Below are 21,568 nucleotides of genomic sequence, written 5' to 3' on the forward strand. Positions count from 1 at the left end.
AATGTCTATATATTATATTTATGAAGAATATTTAATATTCACTGAAATGGTTTGTTTTTAGGTGCCCTTAGTAAATCAGCCTACTGAACAATTCCTAAAAAAGCCTGGAACTTTGATCTGCTCCATTTGGGCCCCCCTACTAGTGATCTAACCACCCTGCCCTTACCTTCACACTAGCAAGAAACAAAACATTCATATACTATTGAGAAGTGTGACATAGTCATAAGCAACAGCAGACACCCCCACCATAAACCTGACTGAGACAAAACAGGAGCAACAGCAGTATCTTGTCATCTTCTACTGAGAATGTACAGTAATGATTAAGCATATCTCAGGTCCAAAAAGGGTCAAAATCACTGATCACTGAATCTCCCGTTTGTGACTCCTGACCATTTTGTTTGGTGCTGTTTTTCTCTCCACTCTCACACTTCAGTGTCTCATTGGAAGCAATGCTGAGTTGATCCAGTTGATCACGGAGCAGATGACTGGCGTCCTGCTGAGACATCTGCTTCAGTGTTTCTTCAGATTGTGTAACACCAGGAGCATTCTCTGTGGATGAAGACTTTAGCAAATCACCAGCAGGGGAAGGTGTAAGAATGCCAGTAAGTGTGAGGGGATTTGGATTGTCCATGACTGGGACATGCCCTAATCCAGAAGATGAGGAATGGATATTTTGAGGTGGATTTCCTGGTGGAATCATGGGATTGGTCTGAGCAGTAGTTTGTTGCTGAGCCATGCCATTTTGAGTAGCGGGATGCAGTACCTGGGTTTGAGCTGCTCCTGGTTGAAAGTACATAGAACCTTGTGGAACTGCAGCTCCTGGTAGCATCTGAGGATAATTAGTTGAGTGCTGAGCTAAAGGCACTTGGGGGTTTTGGCTGAAAGATACCTGAGGAGTAGTTTGATTCCAAGAGGATCGTGGCTTTGGTTGAGGCTGAGAGGATGGAACTGAGGGAAGAACAGGTCCCATATACGCATGAGGCAGGTTCTGTGGAAACTGTCCAGGATGGAACTGGTTTGGAGGAGGTTGTGTCCTTTCTTGACCTGGAAGGGGGACTTGTTGAGATGGTAAGCCAGGCTGGGATTGAGTGTATTGAGCTAAAGGTGGACCTGGCAGTAATTGGCTCTGAAGTGACACTGGAGGTTGGATCTGTCCAGGACGGACAACAGGCTGGTTAGACACAGGAAATGGAAACCCAGGTCTCTGAAACATCATGCCTTGTCCAATCTGTGGTGGAAAACTTTGGTACTGGGTACCCGGAGGAATATGTTGATTAGTAAATTGTCCACCAGGTACAGGAATGGGCTGTCCAGGAACAGTAGGTCTGGTTGCAGACTGGAGTCCTACCTGTGGTGGCACAGGATAACCTGCAGAAACAGGAAAGGGCACACTCGGAGGGCCCTGCCAGGGTGCTGGGATATAGGTCTGGGGAGTCATTTGTGAAGGATTGTTTGGATTCATTTGATGAGGAACAGGTGTGATGTTTCCGGGTGGAGCAGACTGAAACTGTTGTGGTACACCAAAACCTGATACAAGAGGCTGTAGAGGTGCAGTTGGTAAGTGTGCCAACTGTGGCATTCTCTGGTTCGGAAATGGAGTAGGGGCTGTGCCTGGGGGCCAGGCGAGGGGGGCTGTGCCATGGGGAGTAATATTTGGAAAAGTTGAACCTCTAGCATGGGCCATGTCTGGGGGAAGACTGCGCAGTTCCTGTGGTAGATCCTCTCTATATGTAATGGAGGCAGCAGGAGGAGCTGATGCTTTATTTCCGAGCACAGGCTTCTGGGCTGTAGGTCTGGGAGGAGGCCCTTTTGCTACATCCCTACAGGAAAAAGCCAGAAACATAGTCAGTCAATAGTTATAACAGCCAGTTACATGCAATTTTGTGTCAACATCTATAATTTTTTTTAAACATCTTTAATAGGGCTGGGTATCGCCACTAATTTCCTGGATCGATTCGATTCCGATTCACAAGGTCCCGATTCGATTTGATTTTCGATTCAATTTCGATTCAACACATTTAGGCATATTTGAGTTACATTAACAGGTTTTGTTTAAATATGTACAGATGTTCAGAGAACGAATGTGATAATTGTACAAAGAACACTCATTATTAAAAATATTTGTGTATTTTGTTTACATAAATAATTAATCCAAAACAGAAAACAGTAACATTCATTTTTTATTATTATTTGATATGTCTGACACGCTACAACATTGTAAATGTAATGTAAACATACACCTGGCTGTTGAACAGCTTATGCCAAGTTTACACTACACGACACTCTGATTAACACCTGGTCGCTGTAATGTTCACACTACACGACTGATCGGCGATGGGGGGTTTTACATCTACACCATCCATCACCAGGGGGAATCACAGGCGAGCTTCTCTGCTCTCCAAAGCTACGTTTTGTCACGAAAACACACGTGAGAAGTGATGAAAGGTTTAATGATACCACGTCCAAACATGCACATCAACAAGTAGCGAGAGATGAAAGTTTGTGCGCTGATGAAATAAATGAATCTGAGTGGATTTGGCAACACGAGCAGCATGGCTTGTTCTATAGTGAGTTGGAGGTTAATAAATATTTTGTTTTGTAGAGAACGATCAGGTCAGAAATACTGTAAAACTCGTGTGCTGATGTATTCTGATAGAAACTATATTACGCCCCTGTACCACCTGTTTACAACCTCCCCCCTGTGTTTCCCCTCGCTGTTTCACACATTGATTGAGAGCCGAGTTTTGATTGCAGAGCGAACACAGAGTTCCTCCCGAATCCAGCACCGACCCGTCGCCGAGCGAAAATCAGTGCAAGAAGTTGTGTAGTGGTCATAACTTGAGCTTCTGCCATGCTAAACTGATGTGCAGGTCAGATCTCGTTGCATGAAAAAACACTGGCTGGTCACGCGAAATTAAAGGAGGTAACAGATTTCCGTGTGCACCGTAAAAAGGGGTGTATTTAAAAGATCGATCTCGCGTTTATATGAATCGATATCGGATCGTTCAAATAAAGATCGATTCGAATCGAAAAATCGATTTTATAAACCCACCCCTAATCTTTAATAATATAAAGGTTTATTATTTAAACCCATTAATGTATTATGACATTATTATGTAAAATACGTCACCATCGAACATAGAAATCATGTAATTGTTGAAAAATACACAAATGAAGAGTATTAAGTAAAATCAATGCCACAGGTAGCATTGTTTAGAGAGGTGGGAGAGTGATTCTCCAGGCACAATACTGCTCTATGTGAGACCCTTCTCTGGTAGGTGAACACAAGCGGTCAGCTCATGTCTGTGGCTGTCCTCAGCCAGGTTAAGGGGTCTGCAGCAAGTTAATTGGGAACTGGAAACAAGTAGGTTGGGAGGAACATGGGAAAATAGAATGACACGATGAGACTCTGCAAGACTTCTGAAAGAGTCCTGTGGTATTTGGTACCAATACCAATACTGGCATGTGTTTCAAATTCACCAGTCAGCCTTTTTCTATTGTGCCGATGTCCAGTCCTGATGCCTGCGTGTCCATTGTAGGTGCTTTTGACATCAGACAGGGGTTAGCATTGGCACTTTGGCATGCAACTATGAAGCCCTGTCAAAAGAGGTGTTTGATGCACTGTGTGTTGTGACACATTCACCTCACCACCAGTATTAAAATGATCTTCAATTCTGAGCCACAATAGCTCTTTATTTGGTCTGTACCAGATGATTTAGCCTTCATGTCTTCTGGCATCAATAAGCCTTGGCCATATGACGATCTTTTCCTCTTTGGAACACTGTTGGTAGGAACTCACCACAATTGTCTGTGAGCAGCTGTTTTGGAGATGGTTTAACCAATTCATTTGGCCAATCAGTTATTTATGCTGATCATACCTGCTGCATCTAACACGTGAACTACAAGCAACTACCATAAGCCCAACTGGCGATGACAGCACAATAGGCACTCCCTTGCCCATTTTTAGGAAGGGGGGGGTCCTAATGTTTTGGTTCATTAATGTATATTCATATGTAATATTAATAAATACAATATTATTATTAATTTGAATTAAATTGAACAACCTTTTCAAACAAAGCTTTTCCCCCACCAATAGGTAATTGTGTAAAAATAACTTTGTTCCAGGATCATTTAATATATGCAACAGGTTTCTCAAGTTGTTCTGCTTATCACATGCCTTTCTTTGTTATTTGAAAACATTAACATTTTTATTTGACCATTAACACATTATTCTTACCTGTCCAACAGTGCTTTTCTTTCCTCCTCTCTGCTCTGGCAGATGGTCTTAACTTGGTCCAGCAGACTGCAGATCTTTTTCTCCAGATCCTGATAGAAGGTTCTACCTTCCTCAGCTTTTTTCACCAAATCCTCATTTGCTTCATATGAAGCCACAAACGACTGCACAGAGCTGTTCCACCTGTGGAATAAAACATGCCATATGTACTCACTATTATCAGCCTAAATATCACTATTCCCCCATTTGTTTGGTAGGAGACACATCAGCAATCAATGTGACAAAGGAAACCTCAACTGTACTACTCACAGCTCTAACTATCAACTAATGAATTGGAAGTAAAAAAAAATATTACCATCTCACTAAAAAACACAAACTCTCAATACGACTTAACCTAGACACCAGTCAATAACTTTATACAACAGTAATCGTCTCACCAAATTAATCTCACAAGAAAATCTGATATACTGAGATCCAACACACGGTTCCAAACCACTTTATATGTAAAAATATCTCCTTCTACAACCATAAACTCTTTCTCTCATGTGCGCACGCACACACACATTTTGATATATAACCTGGATCTGTTGGTTGCATTCCGCCCCCAAACAATCTAGTAAGGTTCATTAAAAGGACAGGTAAACATGCTTCTTTAACAACTTTTTGGAAACATGTTGCAAGCATTATACTGTATTTGGAGTGTAAATGACTAAATTTTCATTTAAAACAGATCAACAAGAATTTTTTTTATTAGCATTTAACATGTTGCTCAACCCTAGGTTTTACTACAAAGGTTGGATTCAACCCAGATCTTAATATATCGAATTGGAGAATAAGGACTAATCACATATTCCAAAAGAAATGAAGTTAGACTTTAATTACGTGTCTTCATAGGTGATTAAATCATAGGGTAAATATTTTTTTTAAGAGTATAATAACTATAAGATTATTATAACAATAATTTCTAACACTGGATTTTTTGCCAGAGACTGTTAAACTGAAAGCACAAACTCTTACTTTTGCTCTGCATCAATGACTGTCTTGCGAACGATGGCGTACTTCACATTGGCTTCTGTCAAAGCTTTGAGAATGTTGTCCTGGGCTGCCAAGTTCTGATCAATGTATCCCTTCAGCTGATCATACTTTTTAAGCTGCTCCTCAAACAAGGCCTAAGAGAACAGAAAAAAATCAATGGTCAATTACTGTTTTTAATTATACTTTTTTTTATTTAGTGCTTTTTGATGAAAATACATGTACAGATAAACTGTTTAAATCAAAGTCAACTTTGTCTATTTGTGTTAAGGCTACTTTTATATTTTATTGGCTCTTAATTACAGTAAAAATTATCCTAAAATTACAGTGAGTTTTGATTAATAGTGAAGGTAGCAGTACTACATAGCACCAATTAACATTCAGTGATGCTCACATAGTGTGGCACTAAAACAAACCGGGTTTGATCTTACAAACACCTCACTTTAATAAATTAACTGCAAAGGCTGTAATGTACAGCCTGATTTGTGGCTATAACAGCTACTACTCTTCTGGAAAGTCTGTACACAAGATATAAAGTGTATGCAAAACAAAACACCATTCAGACAAAAGAGTTTTTAAGAGGTTAGGCAGTCATGGTGGTGTGGTGTGGCTCACAATTATCATTTCTATTCATCCCAATGGTGTTCAATGGGGCTGAGATCAGGGCTCTGTCTAGTCTGTCTAACCATACCTTTATAAACATTGCATTGAACACAGGGCACAGTCATACTGAAATAGAGCTTTCCTTAAATGGTTAAGGTAAAGTTGTTAAGTTGGAAGTATAAAATTCATTGTACAGAATTAATTTAATATACCTGTTAGCAATGGACAGGCCCAAAACACCTAAACCTAAGAAAACTGTCATATAATAAAGGGTGTTCACATACTTTTGGCCATATAACGTACCTATTAAAAAGAGTTTGAAAAGTATGAGAAAAAGAAGAATATGGGTCTGGAATGTAATTACTACTGGGGCAGGGATGGGGACATGAATGAACTGGGGTGGGAGGTTGAGAACTTGAGCAAGACCACAGTGCTAAACATGTTTATTCATGTCACTACCTTAATGTGTTCACTGTTTACTGCACATATAACCCTGCAGTATAAAAGTGTGTGTGATGTGTGTTCGGGTACTAGGTACTGTAGATCACCTTTATCTCAAAACGCTCAGTGGTCACCAGAACAGATGTGATGTCATCTTTTTGAATGAGATCACGGAGCTGCTTCTCCAACAAGATCCGCTGATTACGCATGTCATCAACTTTAGCAAGAAGCCGTTTCATGGTCTGCAACGATGCCATGTCATCTAAGGGGTAAAAATGCAGACAATAATTAAGTCTCATAAACACCCATAAATACAATGCCTAAGTCCACCCCATTAAGATTTCCACCTGTTTCCACTTAAAATGAACTTAAATCAGATTATATGTCATAAATCTATACAAACTGTCAATAATATTAAAGTAAGACACTCAGTACAGTTTGCAAAATGTGAAGAATAAATAAATAAAAACAAACATTTGGTATCTTCCTGCATTACCATAAAACTACTTAGAGCAAAAAGACACGTTTCTGCACTATGTTACATGTATCAAAATAAAAATATTTGGCACATTCAAAGTGTTAGACATATTGTGTCATGCTGTAAAAATCTCAGGAGTTGAATTTAATTCAATTAAAGTTGTAAAACTACAAAATGTGGAAAGGTTCAAGGGACACTGATTAAAGGAAATTCCGGAAGAGCTGAGATGTAAAATATAACAGCCTGTAAAGGGTTAACAAGTCATGTCTGATGCTCTAGAACTGCACCAAAAAGCAGTAGAGCCATTCTCTTAAATGAATGAAATGGTGAACAGTGGTAAATCTACCCAGGAATGAAAAGCCCACTGTTTTTCCAAGAGATCAGTGAAAACTAAATGTCAGAAAAATGTAACCCCAGCTTTATGACTCCACAATAAAAAAGATGAGCCAAAATGGGATTTGTGGAGGTAAAGCAAGTAAGAACTCACAGTTAGACTAAAATAAATAAAAAAGCACCTGAATCATACTCAGCATGTAAGGATAGTGCTTAAGACAACCAGGGTTTCATTGTGTGGGAAGGAAAGCAAATGCAAGTTTTGTTATTAAGATCATTATACCAACAGTAAAACTTGGTAGTGATTGCTTGATGATTGCTGCATCAGGAGCTAAATAAAGAAAATTAACTGTTAAAACTATAAATTTCACACAATGTATATAAATTCATGGAGTAAATGTAAGGTCATCTGTCCATTAGCTTACACTGAGGTGCAATAAAATAAACCAGCAATATCAGATGTGTTAGCATGGCCTAGTCAGAGAACTCACTTGAAGCCAACAAAGATGCTGTAGCATTTCCTGTTTGAAAACGCAGGAATAACTTGTAGCAATTATGCAAAGAACTATTTCTGAAAGTCCTCAGCAAATATGTGAAAGACTGTGTTCAGTTGTAGTCATTGTTGCTAAATGTGGTGCAATCAGTTAAGGGGGCAATTACTTCTTCATAAGCTTTTTAGTTTCCTGCTATGGCTGATAAAATAAATACACCTTTAACAAAGAAAGCACACACACATTCTCACCTTCACTCAGCTGTGGTCGTGGGAGGCTCTTCCTGAGTTCCTCCAGAGGTCCTTGGAGCAGGCGCAGGTTGGGAATGTGCTGGTTCATGGCTTTGTGGAGCTCAGTGTTGGATTGGCTGGCTGCTTGATGGGCCGTCATATATTTTTTAAACTCTGTCTGGAGCTCCTGTAGGGCAGAAGTTCTGGGTGGCAATGCTTTCTGTTCAACCACGTTTAGCAAAGACTTTTCCCCAGCCTCATCTTCCTCCAAAGCATTACGGATGTCCTCCAGATAAGAGCTTACATCAGTGTACACACCGGACAGAGCTGTGCAACAAACACAGAAAGGTCACATGACCTGAATAGAAGCACTTCTGAGTATAATCCCATTATAGCAAAGAACGTACAAAATACATGATACGTTTTAAAACGCACCCTGCATTGCTTGCGCCAAGTTTTTCACTGCATCTGGTCGAACGCTGAGTGCTGCACATTTTTCCAGCAGTGCAGGAGGCATTGTGTTGAACATGTCCAAACTATTCACCGAATCACAATTCAAAGAATCCATAAACCTCCTAAAAACAACAAAAAAAGCATTTTAATCACACACCCTCAGTGTGCATGCAATGGTTCTGTGTACAAAGGCATTTTGGGCTGCAGTTTTAACCCAAACTGAAAAATGTTTTTATGCATTTGTATTACAATCTCTATTTTTGGAAACGTTGGGATGGTTTGTAAAATCTCTTTAATCATTATTTAATTGACAAAAGTACAAATAAATGACATTTAATGTTTTGGCTAATTACATTTTGAATTTCATGCCTGCAACAGTCAAAAACAAAGTTTGGAATTTAGTTATAGCCTAAAGATTCAGGGAATCTGGATAAATATCAGTCTGTGTAGGGCAAGTGTAAATGGCCTTCGAGCCCTCAGACGACATAGCAGGAGAAATTGTCATGCTACTTCAGACAAATATAGTACTTTCAAAAACCATTATTGAACACAATGCAAAACCTGCAAATGAAACTCTTTTGTACAAAGAGAAAGTGATACATCAATTCTATGTGTTCAGGTTGTAAAACCAATCACATATCCATGCAATCTTCAAAGCCACAGATTGGCAGTACAATGGGTCATACTACAGAGCTCAGTGACTATCCCAGATCGACAAATTTGCCACAAGTCAGCTTCTAAATAAGCTCTGGTCAACAGTAAGCACTATTATTGCAAAATGGAAGCAGCTAAAAGCAACAACGGCTCAGCTACAAAGCCTTTCAATGCATGTGTGATGAAACTGACTATCCCTTTTGCTGTCTCCCTCACTCAAGAGAACTTTGTCTCAGAAACGTCTTTAAATTAGTTTTCATAGTTAAATAGCAGCTTTACACAAGCCTAGGATCACTACATACAATGCAAGCATTGGCTTGTGTGGTGTACAGCACGTCACCACTGGTCTCCAGAGCAGTGGAAACATGTTCTCCAGAGTAACAAATCCTACTTTATCTATCTACTCTATGGATTAAAAACTTGGTTTAGCAGATACCAGAAAATCCATATAGCCAACAGTGATGTTTTGAAATCTGGGGCTGCTGGAAAGGGCCATGTTAACACTACAGTATAGGAAAAAACATGGACAATTACAAAATATCCTAACATCTTTATAGAAAGAGTTTGGGGAAAGGCCCTTTTCGGCTTCAGCATGACTGTGCCTATGTGCACAAAGCAAGATTCATAAGAATATGGATTCCTTAGTTTGGTTTGGTGAAAATCTAGTGGCGAACACCCCCATTAAAGACTGCTAGGGTGAATTTAAAAGTTGATTGTGGGTCAGGCCTTCTCATCCAACATCAGAATATAAATACCACTTTGAAATGAATGGGATGTCCAACAAGTGTCCACATACATCAGGCCATAAGGTGTAGGGTTACTGTGTGTGTGTGTATGTGTGTCTTACTCTAGGATATGGTTTTTGTCATCACTCTTTGCCATAACTTCACGGAGCAACTTGGCTTTCTCTTCACTAAAAAAAAAAAAATAAAAATAAAAAATAAAAGAGTTTTAAGACAATGGTCAGTCTGCTTGAAGCAGTCATTTAAGCAGCACTCAGCAAGAAACTAAACAGATTCAGGACTTGATTAAGAAAATTAATCTTGCATTTTAGGGCAATCATTTATTTAATTTTTGCTCAGTTTTCAATACATAAATGCAAGATTAAGCATTAAAAGAACCTTTTAATTATTCTAACTGTTTTAGAGCTCTATTTAATGTGGTATAACTTTTAATGATAGACAAATGTAAATACATTTTTGTTATTTTATGATAACCCAAACCCCAATAAAGTCAAGAGAGTATGTTAACTTACTTGCAATCTGAAGCAATAACACCATATTTAAATTGTATGCAGTAATTATTTGATCAAATCCTGATATTTATCCTGATATTTAAAATAACACTCCATCCAATACACAGCTGCAGTCCTTACAAATCTAACAAGTCCACACTCCCAATTTAATAACCAGTTTTTACTGAACCAACTATGTGCTAAGTGTAAGGACTAGCATGTGCTACTTCTGATAGTCAATCACTCCCTCGTATTATTACATTATTACATCAGCTCGCAGGACATTACATTCTGCCATCCCCCGTAAGTGCTAACAAGTGCTCATAGATGCCGAAGATGAGCTTATTTTGCCTTGATATGAAAGACATTTCTTCTATCCAGAGAGTTTGTCCAATTTTGCTCACTTGGACTACTGCTCTAAAAATGTTGGGAACTTACAATTCCAGTGTAATAAAGCATACACTTTCCAGTTGCACACCCACTTACTTAAAGTTTAAGGGTTTTTTTAAACAGATAAGGTGCTTTAAGAAAGTTGACCTGTAGAGTGAAGAAGCTTCATGAGATGCCATAGGAACCAGTTTGGAGAACAGGTCAGGACCTGTGATGCTGGGGTCTGTCAGAGTGACAGGGACAGGCTTCACCAGAGAGACACCTACACATCAAATGTGTTAGTCAAATGTTCACACAGGAGTTAAATGTGACATATTTTTTTTACACAGTACACACACACACAACCTACCTTTAACTGCAGCCAGAGAGTCTATAGCAGGAACCGACTCATGGTAGATAAAGTCATTGTCCTTCTTAGCAGAGTTAAACCTATGACAACCAGAACAAAAGAATGAAATGCAACATACATTATATAAGCAAAATCGTGTACACACCTAAATATGTCATTACCCCTAAACCATGGTCATTACAATTGACCCCCACCTTGCCAGTATAATAGTCTCCACTCTTGTGGAAATGCTTTTTCCCCAAAATAAGTGTCTCTGTGGGTGTTCGTGCTTATTTAGTCAAAATGGCATTTGTGAGGTCAGGCAATGAAGTTGGACGAGATGGTCTAGCACACAGCCAGCATTTTAATTAATCCCCACAGGTTTCAATGGGATTAAGGTCAGGAATCTGTCCAGACCACTGGAGTTCTTCCAAACTAAACTATTCAAACCATGTCTTTATGGAACTCCCTTGTGTACGGGGCACATTCTCCAAGCTGTTGCCACAAAGTTGAAAGCATATCATTATATAAATTATTTCATACAAGTGACCTCGATCGTTAGGAGGGGTGTCCATATATATTCTGGCCATTATGTCACATGCAGTTCAGTGGTTAAGTCTTTATTATTAATTTCATTATGACAAATCGTTTATGCACTGGACTTACTTTCCACCGATGACATCCATGGTGAATCTGAGAGCATCTTGTACCGAGTCAGGTTGACCCTGTAGAATGTAACATACAGCAGTTGTATTCAACAGATTGATAACTACGGTGCAGAATATTAAGATGTGTACGATCATGGCATTGTACCTTGCTTAGCTTAATGGCCTCATTTAGTCTGTTGAGAGAGTGCTGGAAGTATGCAACCTGTGACAAAAATATTTTAACAAGACATTGATATAGCTAATAAACACTTGGAGAATAATGGGTCCATATTTAAAATAAACCCTGTCACATTTAGATCTTAACTATTCAGGGAGGATACGTGCACCCAGATTAAATCCAGTATATACACAAAAGCACCCAAAACATTTGACTAGTGCTCAAGCTCAATTAAAAATAAGCTTATGTATTCAGGTGTGGTGTGATCATAGATACTTACAGCCTCTCCAAACTTCTGCTGCTCCTCAGACTGCTTGCCCATGTGTAACTTTAAAACAATGATATGAACGGATCAGGCAATCTCTTATAAAAAGAAACAGCATAACTTTGTGATGTTTTATCTGTTTTCAGCACTTACATGTTTAACTGCACTGAAATAACTAATCTTCATTTGAATGAGTTTTCTCCAATCCTTTTTCCCTGATGTCCACTCTGAGCTATCCAGTGCTCTTACACAGTCCCTGTAGTAGTCACACACCTGACAACAGAAAAATGTTCCTATATTAACAATGTGTGTGTTTGTGTGTGTAATACAGTATTAAGAAAAATACCTTACTTGGGCACAGATGCGTGCAATCAAAGAGCTCTTCCGGTTGTCCAGTAGAGTTTTTTCTAGAAGGCACTCCTGAGCCTGAGCCTAAACAACAGGAAAAAAAAACATTCAGACATAAATTATGGTACAATTTAATAATAACATAAACCGAGCATTTTGTATTGAGAGTTTTACAACCGTCTAAGTATGTACAGTGGATTTAGAAAGTGAACCCATTTGCACAAATTATTGTGTTGTGGATTTGAGTTTGAGTGTCATTACTGTCATTAGGGAAGCTGTAGCCTAGTGGTTAAAGTACTGGATTAGTAATCAGAAGGTTGCTGGTTCAAGCCCCACCACTGCCAGGTTGCCACTGTTGTAACCCTCAATTGCTTAGATTATATACTGTCATGACTGTAGGTCACTTTGGATAAATGCATCTGCTAAATGCAAAAAATGTAAATGTAATTTTTGCCCATCAATCATAATCAATCAATCATAATAAAGTGATACATTTTCAGTACAGTGGCTTTAAGGCAAGTCCTTGAGTGGCCCTGCCAAAGCCTAGACTAACCCCATCAAATATCTGTGGAAAGAGCTAAACCTGATAGTTCTCAGACCTGATGAAGTTTGAGAGGAACTTCCATGAAGAATGAGATAAACGTACAAAGTTTTCAGAGATATATTGAAGAAGACTTACCATAGAAACTTTGACAAAGTATTGGATAAAGGGTCTGAATAAGAGATTTCAGTTGATTTCTAAATATTTTTTGAAAAAAACTAAATTAAACTTGATTCGTCATTATGGATCATTAAGTGTAGCTGAAATGTTAACGTTTGTTTTACTGCCAACATGGCACAAAATGAGGCTGGTGGCACCATTCTTAACATCTGTTAATCTGCCCAGTGGCAATGTGCAGGCTGTTGTTCATATATGAAAGTATGTTTGTATATAAAAATATGTCAGGGCTGTATGTCATAGCATGCTTTTGTTTTAGCACAACCTCACTTTACATAGACTCAGTACCATGTACAACACAACACTGTCCTGTAGCCCAGTTCCTTTACTTATTTTAGGTCCATTCTGGACATACTGTGTGTTCATTTGCTCTGTCCCTCATATTTATTGTCTTCTGTATTTACCGCACTGTGTATACTGTATAGTTTGCACGTGTATATAGATAAAATGACAATAACTTGAACTTGAAGTAGGCAAAGTTATGACTTCTGTACTCATTGCATTAGGCTTTCATCCACACAAAAGAACATATGTTTATTTTAACAAACAAAAATGGGGCAGTGGTTAAGCAGATAAAGTACTGGATTAACAAGAGGAAGGTTGCTGGCTCAAGTCCCACAATCACCTAGAGCAATTAAACAGTATTTAGACATTATCTGTTTGCAAGTGTAAGTCGCTTTGGATAAAAGCGTCTGCTAAATGCCGTAAATGTAAATGACAGTGTGATGGCTATAAAATATTTATATCAAAATTGATATGTTTTTGTACATTCCATAGTAGAGTTTGATTTTTTATGGAGAAGTGTTGCTCACCATCATCAGACTGATGTTAATGCTGAGCGCCTGGTGGCTTATGTCTGAGCTGTAGCTACAGTTGTAGTTATCTCTGATATATGTAAATGCTCCAGCAGAGCTCTGGAAATGGGTGCAGGAGGTTTTCATCCCCTACAAAACACAAACATGCACATAGAAATCCACACAAGCACAGGAGAAAACACACAGACTTAAAATCAGGACTGGAATTGTGTCGCTTTATCTATTTCATCTGTAGAGTTATATTTACACATACAGATTCTCTTGGAAAGATCCAAAAGCAGACTTAAAATAAGAATTCACATCTTAAAACCCTTGCAATATGCAGTCCATTTCACTCCGGTCCATTTCCATGTGGTTTTCATTGTTTATCATAAAAATGGAATTTCACTTTTGCGTAGGACTGTAGACTAAGCAACAAGCCAAGTGTGAATAAGCTGTGTTCTCACCTCCTCAGACACTCTGTTATCCATGGCTCCTAAGTAAGAGTGTAAAGCACCTGCAAAAATAAGAAAAGTAAGTTTAGTAAATAACAGCTTGTAATAAAATTTACAAAAGCCTATTCTCTTTTTGTTAGTCAGTTAAAAAATGACATTATAAAATGTATTAGTGATAAATTGTCATAAAATTTTAATCTAAGCTTTAATTGCAGCATGTTTATTCTGAAACAAAATTATTTAAAAACACCTACATGTGAAATTTTCAAAGTGAAGCATGTACTTTTTAAAAATTATTTTAATATTTGAATTACAAAATTGTCTCTTCTGATCAATAACTGATCAGTTAAATAATATGGTAACACCATAAATAATACAGGTTAACACCATCTTTTAAAGGCATTATTAACATTTGTTTTATTTTATAGATACTGAAAATGTTACATAGAAGTGCTACATAAATAGATTTTTACAGAACTTACAGAACTGTGGCAGTATACAATCTAAGCATTTAAGGGTTAAGGGCCTTGCTCAAGGGACCAACAGTGGCAACCTGGCAGTGGTGAGGCTTGAACTGGCAATCTTCTGATTACTGGACCAGTACCTTAACCACTAGGCTACGACGGCCCGTTAATACCGGGATTAACTTTACATTTTCGGCATTTAGAAGACACTTTTATCCAAAGCAACTTAGTTATGACAACACGATTTTGAGCAATTGAGGGTTAAGGGTCTAGCTCAGGGGGCCAACAGTGGCAACTTGGCGGTAGTGGGGCTTGAACCGGCAACCTTCTGATTACCTGTTCACTTAACCACTGAGCTATCACTGCCCTCATTGCTCATTTAAGCAGTAAATACAGCAAAATCGTCTACTTAAAAACACTGAACTAAGCTTTAGCCATGGGCATCCTAGTCCCCTGACCTACACCTCAGAGGGAAAAACTGAACTCAACAGTACACAGAGTGGGACATGAGAGCCAATATATTCTGCAAAGGTTCTGTTTTCAGGTGTGCTTTCAGATTCCATACTATACCATCAGCTGTTACTAGAGAAGACACAGTTAATCCTTCCTTTGACAACATAGCAGCACTAAATACTAAATAAGTACTCAATATAGGGGTGCTAACAAATTTAACATGGTTTTGTTAAAACAATCGATTTTAAGCACAAAAACACATTTTTATTATCTTGTTTTAACCATCTTTACTAAGAATGGCAATAATTCAGAAGCTGACTGTACTTTTTTATTAATATTTAATATGTTGGTCTCTCACCCAAGTTATAAAGGACACAGGCCTGCTCAAAGCTGATGTCATCATGAGTAACATGCTTCCCTGAGTGGATGTCAATCCTGTAATGAATAACAGCATGACCAACAACAGAAGGGAAAAACAGAATAAAATAAATAAATAAAATAAGTATCATATCAGAAAGTGCCTTTAGATTTCTAATTGAAGGTAAAGAACTGCAATTGTAATGATACTCACCATGTGACTGGTGTGGCTACTTCCTGGCCTTTCGCCATGGGAATGCGACTCTGCAGATAGTGCAGCTGACCCAAGTATTTTCTGAGACTTTTGCAGCCCTCATAATCCCTCGGGGAATTTACAACACTCTGTAAGTGAATGAATGAGTGAGTAGGGGAAAGAAGATAGACACCCCCCACCAATAAAAACATGCATACATGTTAATGAAAATCTGTGACAAAAAATATTAGCCTATTTACAAAAGCTACAAATGTATTCTTTTGTAAAGATATTTCTTTTCATCATACTGTGAGAGAAAATGTAGATCCAGTAGTCATATTGCAATATTAGAAGAATACTGCTACAGTAGAACGTTACTGAATGTGTACTTAATAAGAAGTGTGTCGATTGAATTGTATGACCTCCAAAACCCAGTTCTAGCTGGTTTAGATCAGTTCCTATATTCGAGCTAAGAAATCTCTGTTAACGGTGGAATCTTCCAGTGTCCTACAAGGTCACTAACATTAGTATAAATAGTAGAGATGCATGAGTACCGATACTGGTATCGGGTATTTGCCCGATACCGCGCTCATTAACTTGTACTCGTACTCGCAAACGAGGCTCCGATACTAAACATCCGATACTGTGTGCCTAGTGCACGTTGCTGCGTTATGCCTGGTTCACACTACACGATTTTCTGATTTGTCGGGTCGCTGTACAGTTCACACTATACTACTGAATCTTTTGCACTCTGGAGTCTTTCAGTCGGTGTATATTTCACACTACACGACTGATCGGCGATCACCAACTGAAATCTCAGGCGAGCTTCTCTGATCTCCCAAACTATGTTGTTTTTTTTGTTTTTTTACAAAAACATTCATGAGAAGTGACGAGGGGTTTAATGATACCACGTCCAAAAATGCACGTCAACAAGTAGCGAGTGATCAAAGTGTTTGTGCGCTGATATCAGTGCAGCGTCGAATCAAAGAGGAAAATAAATGAAGCTGAGTGGATTTGGCAACACGAACAGTATGGATGTTCTGTAGTGAGTTGGAGGTTAATAAATAATTTTGCAATGCAGTGTTGGTGTTATGTTTTGTAGAGGATCAGATCAGAAATACTGTGAAACGTGTGTGTGCCGGTGTATTCTGATATAAACTATATTAAGCCCCTGTCCAACCTGTTTACACTCCTCTCCTGCGTTTCCCCTCACACTGTATCCTGCGTTCTTGAGAGCCGAGCGAACACAGAGTTGCTCCCGAGCCGGCAAATCTAGCGCCGAGCTCGGGAGCAACTCGGCGTTCACTCGGCGATCAAAACTAGGCTCTCGATCACGAAGTGTGAACTATCCAACAACTCGATCCGACCGGCTCGCCGAGCGTCAGATATCTGATGTGAAATGTGCGACTGGGAATGAGTGACATGTCGAACAGCCAATGAGAACACAGGATACGGTGTGAAGGGAAACGCAGGAGAGGAGTGTAAACAGGTGGGACAGGGGCTTAATTAATATAGTTTATATCAGAATACACCGGCACACACACGTTTTACAGTATTTCTGACCTGATCGTTCTCTACAAAACATAACAACAAAACACCAACATTGCAAAAATATTTATTAACCTCCAACTCACTACAGAACAATCCATGCTATTCGTGTTGCCAAATCCACTCAGATTCATTTATTTTTCCTCCTTGATTTCATCACATCAGCGCACAAACACTTTGATCACTCGCTACTTGTTGACGTGCATTTTTGGACGTGGTATCATTAAACTTCTCGTCACTTCTCACGTGTGTTTTTGTGTGAGACTCTGTGTGATCCTTTTCTGCAGACAAGAATAAAACTCTTTACTTACTCTTAGTATTTGAGGTATTTTATTAAAGCTTTTTCAACCACAATACTCTAGTGGGTCTTCTGAACATATGTAGCAAAAAACAAAACAAAACATTTTACATTTACAAACCCACCTGTCTGAGCTGTTCCAGTTTTTTCAACGCTTCATTGTAGTTCTCTGGGTTTTCACCATAATGCAGATGAATGTACTGAGGACAGACAAAATTCATAATCAACGTTATACATTGGTACGATTAAAAACATCTCTACAAAGCATGTACACGCACGCGCGCACACACACACACACACACACACACACACACACACACACACACACACACACACACACACACACACACACACACACACACACACACACACACACAGGTACCAATATGAGTAAAAAAAGTTGGTAATGGTAATCACAGATTGTTGAACAGCTGAAGTCTTTTATTTGGCAAAAATTTCACTTGCACAGTGGTAAACATCCCTCTTTCCCAAATGATTGCGTGTGTTGCAGGCATGAAATGTTCAATATGTCTATATTTACAAAATACAATTAAGCTGGACAGTGAAATTGTTGAAAATATCTTTTCTTTGTACTTTTGTCAGTTAAATAAAGATTTATGAAAATGAACAAATCACAGATTCCTGTTTTACTGTGTTTTTTTCATAAAGGGGTATGCTTCCAGTGACTAACTGTATGTAAACATCTTCAATTTTAGTAATAGAATATTTGTGCAAAATACACTAAATTATGGCTAATGAAAAATCCACTCTTTGCTCCAATTTATGGAATTTGACCTTACCTACATAAACCTAAATGACACAAAAGAGGAAAAAAAAGTTATTTTTCTGTACCTTTATTTATCTGAAATATGAGCATGTTGTAAAAGTATGAATGGCGCACCTGTCCGGTAATAATTTGTGGTTCCATCATTTATTAAGATTTTAAATGTTTTACACACTTTGGTTACATTCATGACAGGACAGGTAGTTACTCGTTTAATATCAAACACGGTCATGGACAATCTTGTATCTCCAGTTCACCTCACTTGCATGCTTGTCTTTGGACTGTGAGAGAAAACCCACGCAGACACGGAGAGAACATGAAAACTCAACACAGAAAGGACCCGAACTGCTCCACCTGGGGATCGAACCCAGAACCTTCTTGCTATGAGGCGACAGTGTTGTGGTTCTATTAACCTTCCGCTTTCAGACCAAGTGGCAATTCCTTTTTGAATTTGGGTGCATTTTGAGATTTTATGTTGTGTGCAACACTGCTATCTAAAACTACCTTTTGGGTGGAAAAATTCACATATACACTGATCAGCCATAACATTAAAACCACCTCCTTGTTTCTACACACACTGTCCATTTTATCAGCTCCACTTACCATATAGAAGCACTTTGTAGTTCTACAATTACTGACTGTAGTCCATCTGTTTCTCTACATACCTTTTTAGCCTGCTTTCACCCTGTTCTTCAGTGGTCAGGACCATAGGACCACCACAGAGCAGGTATTATTTAGGTGGTGGATGATTCTCAGCACTGCAGTGACACTGACATGGTGGCGGTGTGTTAGTGTATGTTGTGCTGGTAGTGCTGCTGGAGTTTTTAAATACCGTGTCCACTCACTGTCCACTCTATTAGACACTTCTACCTAGTTAGTCCACCTCGTAGATGTAAAGTCAGAGATGATCGCTCATCTGTTTCTGCTGTTTGAGTTGGTCATCTTCTAGACCTTCATCAGTGGTCACGGGACGCTGCCCAAGGGGCTCTGTTGGCTCGATATTTTTGGTTGGTGGACTAATCTCAGTCCAGCAGTGACAGTGAGGTGTTTAAAAACTCCATCAGTGCTGCTGTGTCTGATCCACTCATACCAGCACAACACACACTAACACAACACCACCATGTCAGTGTCACTGCAGTGCTGGGAATGATCTATTACCCAAATAATACCTGGTCTGTAGTGGTCCTGGGAGAGTCCTGACCATTGAAAAACAGCATGAAAGGGGGCTAACAAAGCTTGCAGAGAAACAGATGGACTACAGTCAGTAATTGTAGAACTACAAAGTGCTTCTATATGGTAAGTGGAGCAGATAAGATGGACAGTGAGTGTAGAAACAAGGAGGTGGTTTTAATGTTATGGCTGATCAGTGAAACGTGTATATGCTTTAATATAGTAACCGAGTGCCTTTCTTTATACATAAATTATAAATAACTACTGTATACCAAACACTATTTTAAATCATTAACTTCTGTTATAATGTGGCTGGCAATATTGAACCAACAAGAACAACAGGATGTTTTACTTATCTGTCAATCACGCCTTAGTGACATAATGACACTGGATTGTGAGTTAACTCAGGTTCCATTAAAGTAGTGCGTCACCAGTACAGACGCACTATTTTTACATACTATGTAATACGGCCAGGGTTTTTTAAGCTTCCACTAGTCTTAGCACACCTGATTTAATGTATAAACTGATTATCAAAACTTCATACGCGGGATCAGGTGTATTTGGAGTAGAACAAGAGAAATACTATGCAGAACAGTGGTCTTCTGTCATTGTGGATGAGACTAAATATGGCAGGCAGACGCCCTTGCTTTATGTTAATCCAGGTGAGCTTTATACAGGCAGTCAAGTGTTTATTACTTGCAGTTTTCTTTACTTTAGCCGTTATGAATGTTTATATTTTAAGTTAACACAGCTTATAACCAAAAACACACTGCAGTACCAGTGAAAACACGAAGTTTTATTAAATGTTATCGCTCACCTGTCGAACTCCAGAACTGAAGTGGAACTCTCCAGCTTCCTTCACTTCCAGCCATATCATCGGCATTCGCGGAACTGCCTCCATATCTTTTCAAACAGCACCGCTCGGTTTATATAAAACTTCAATAACTAACTTCTCAGCGCTGACATGAAAAAGTGAGGAGAGGAAACTGAGTTACTGTTTGTTTTTATCTGAAACTTCGCAGTTTCGTTCTTCCGGCGTTACAAACCTCGAACAGCGTAGGAGTGACGTTAACGCGCATGTCATGCTCGCGCTTATGGGTAATGTAGTTCTTCAATCTCGCTTTAACCCTGGAACCTACAGTAGTACTTTATCATCTACAGGGGTTGGCCAATGAAACTGAAACGCCTGTCATTTTAGTGTGGGAGGTTTCATGGCTAAATTGGACCAGTCTGGTGGCCAATCTTTATTAATTGCACATTGCACCAGTAAGAGCAGAGTGTGAAGGTTCAATTAGCAGGGTAAGAGCACAGTTTTGCTCAAAATATTGCAATGCACACAACATTATGGGTGACATACCAGAGTTCAAAAGAGGACAAATTGTTGGTGCATGTCTTGCTGGCGCATCTGTGACCAAGACAGCAAGTCTTTGTGATGTATCAAGAGCCATGGTATCCAGGGTAATGTCAGCATACCACCAAGAAGGACAAACCACATCCAACAGGATTAACTGTGGACGCAAGAGGAAGCTGTCTGAAAGGGATGTTCGGGTGCTAACCCGGATTGTATCCAAAAAACATAAAACCACGGCTGCCCAAATCACGGCAGAATTAAATGTGCACCTCAACTCTCCTGTTTCCACCAGAACTGTCCGTCGGGAGCTCCACAGGGTCGATATACACGGCCGGGCTGCTATAGCCAAACCTTTGGTCACTCGTGCCAATGCCAAACGTCGGTTTCAATGGTGCAAGGAGCGCAAATCTTGGGCTGTGGACAATGTGAAACATGTATTGTTCTCTGATGAGTCCACCTTTACTGTTTTCCCCACATCCGGGAGAGTTACGGTGTGGAGAAGCCCCAAAGAAGCGTACCACCCAGACTGTTGCATGCCCAGAGTGAAGCATGGGGGTGGATCAGTGATGGTTTGGGCTGCCATATCATGGCATTCCCTTGGCCCAATACATGTGCTAGATGGGCGCGTCACTGCCAAGGACTAC

The 21,568-nt window shown here is 39.2% G+C and overlaps 1 protein-coding gene across 1 annotated transcript; it reads right to left on the minus strand.

The window, feature by feature from the left end:
- Positions 1-268: 268 nt before the first annotated feature.
- Positions 269-20,456, minus strand: ptpn23b (protein tyrosine phosphatase, non-receptor type 23, b). Its single transcript, XM_062985726.1, has 20 exons — positions 20,391-20,456; positions 17,745-17,819; positions 15,795-15,922; positions 15,582-15,658; positions 14,319-14,368; positions 13,870-14,001; positions 12,343-12,423; positions 12,145-12,264; positions 12,007-12,054; positions 11,715-11,771; positions 11,568-11,626; positions 10,923-11,002; positions 10,721-10,835; positions 9,797-9,862; positions 8,278-8,417; positions 7,864-8,169; positions 6,418-6,572; positions 5,252-5,403; positions 4,238-4,417; positions 269-1,820 (listed from the first exon to the last, which is right to left on the minus strand). Exons 1-20 carry the CDS (start codon positions 20,454-20,456, stop codon positions 332-334), a joined length of 3,576 nt encoding a protein of 1,191 aa, XP_062841796.1. The 3' UTR covers positions 269-331.
- Positions 20,457-21,568: the final 1,112 nt, after the last annotated feature.

Source organism: Trichomycterus rosablanca, chromosome 2, assembly GCF_030014385.1.
Source record: "Trichomycterus rosablanca isolate fTriRos1 chromosome 2, fTriRos1.hap1, whole genome shotgun sequence".
NCBI lineage: Eukaryota > Metazoa > Chordata > Actinopteri > Siluriformes > Trichomycteridae > Trichomycterus > Trichomycterus rosablanca.

Excerpts from the sequence above, each read along its gene's own strand:
- ptpn23b (XM_062985726.1), bottom strand. The coding sequence starts at position 20,456 with ATGCCGATGATATGGCTGGAAGTGAAGGAAGCTGGAGAGTTCCACTTC. Across the intron at positions 11,627-11,714 it reads AGGCCATTAAGCTAAGCAAG|GGTCAACCTGACTCGGTACA; the intron begins GTACAATGCCAT and ends TACATTCTACAG. Across the intron at positions 4,418-5,251 it reads GTCATTGATGCAGAGCAAAA|GTGGAACAGCTCTGTGCAGT; the intron begins GTAAGAGTTTGT and ends TTTATTCCACAG.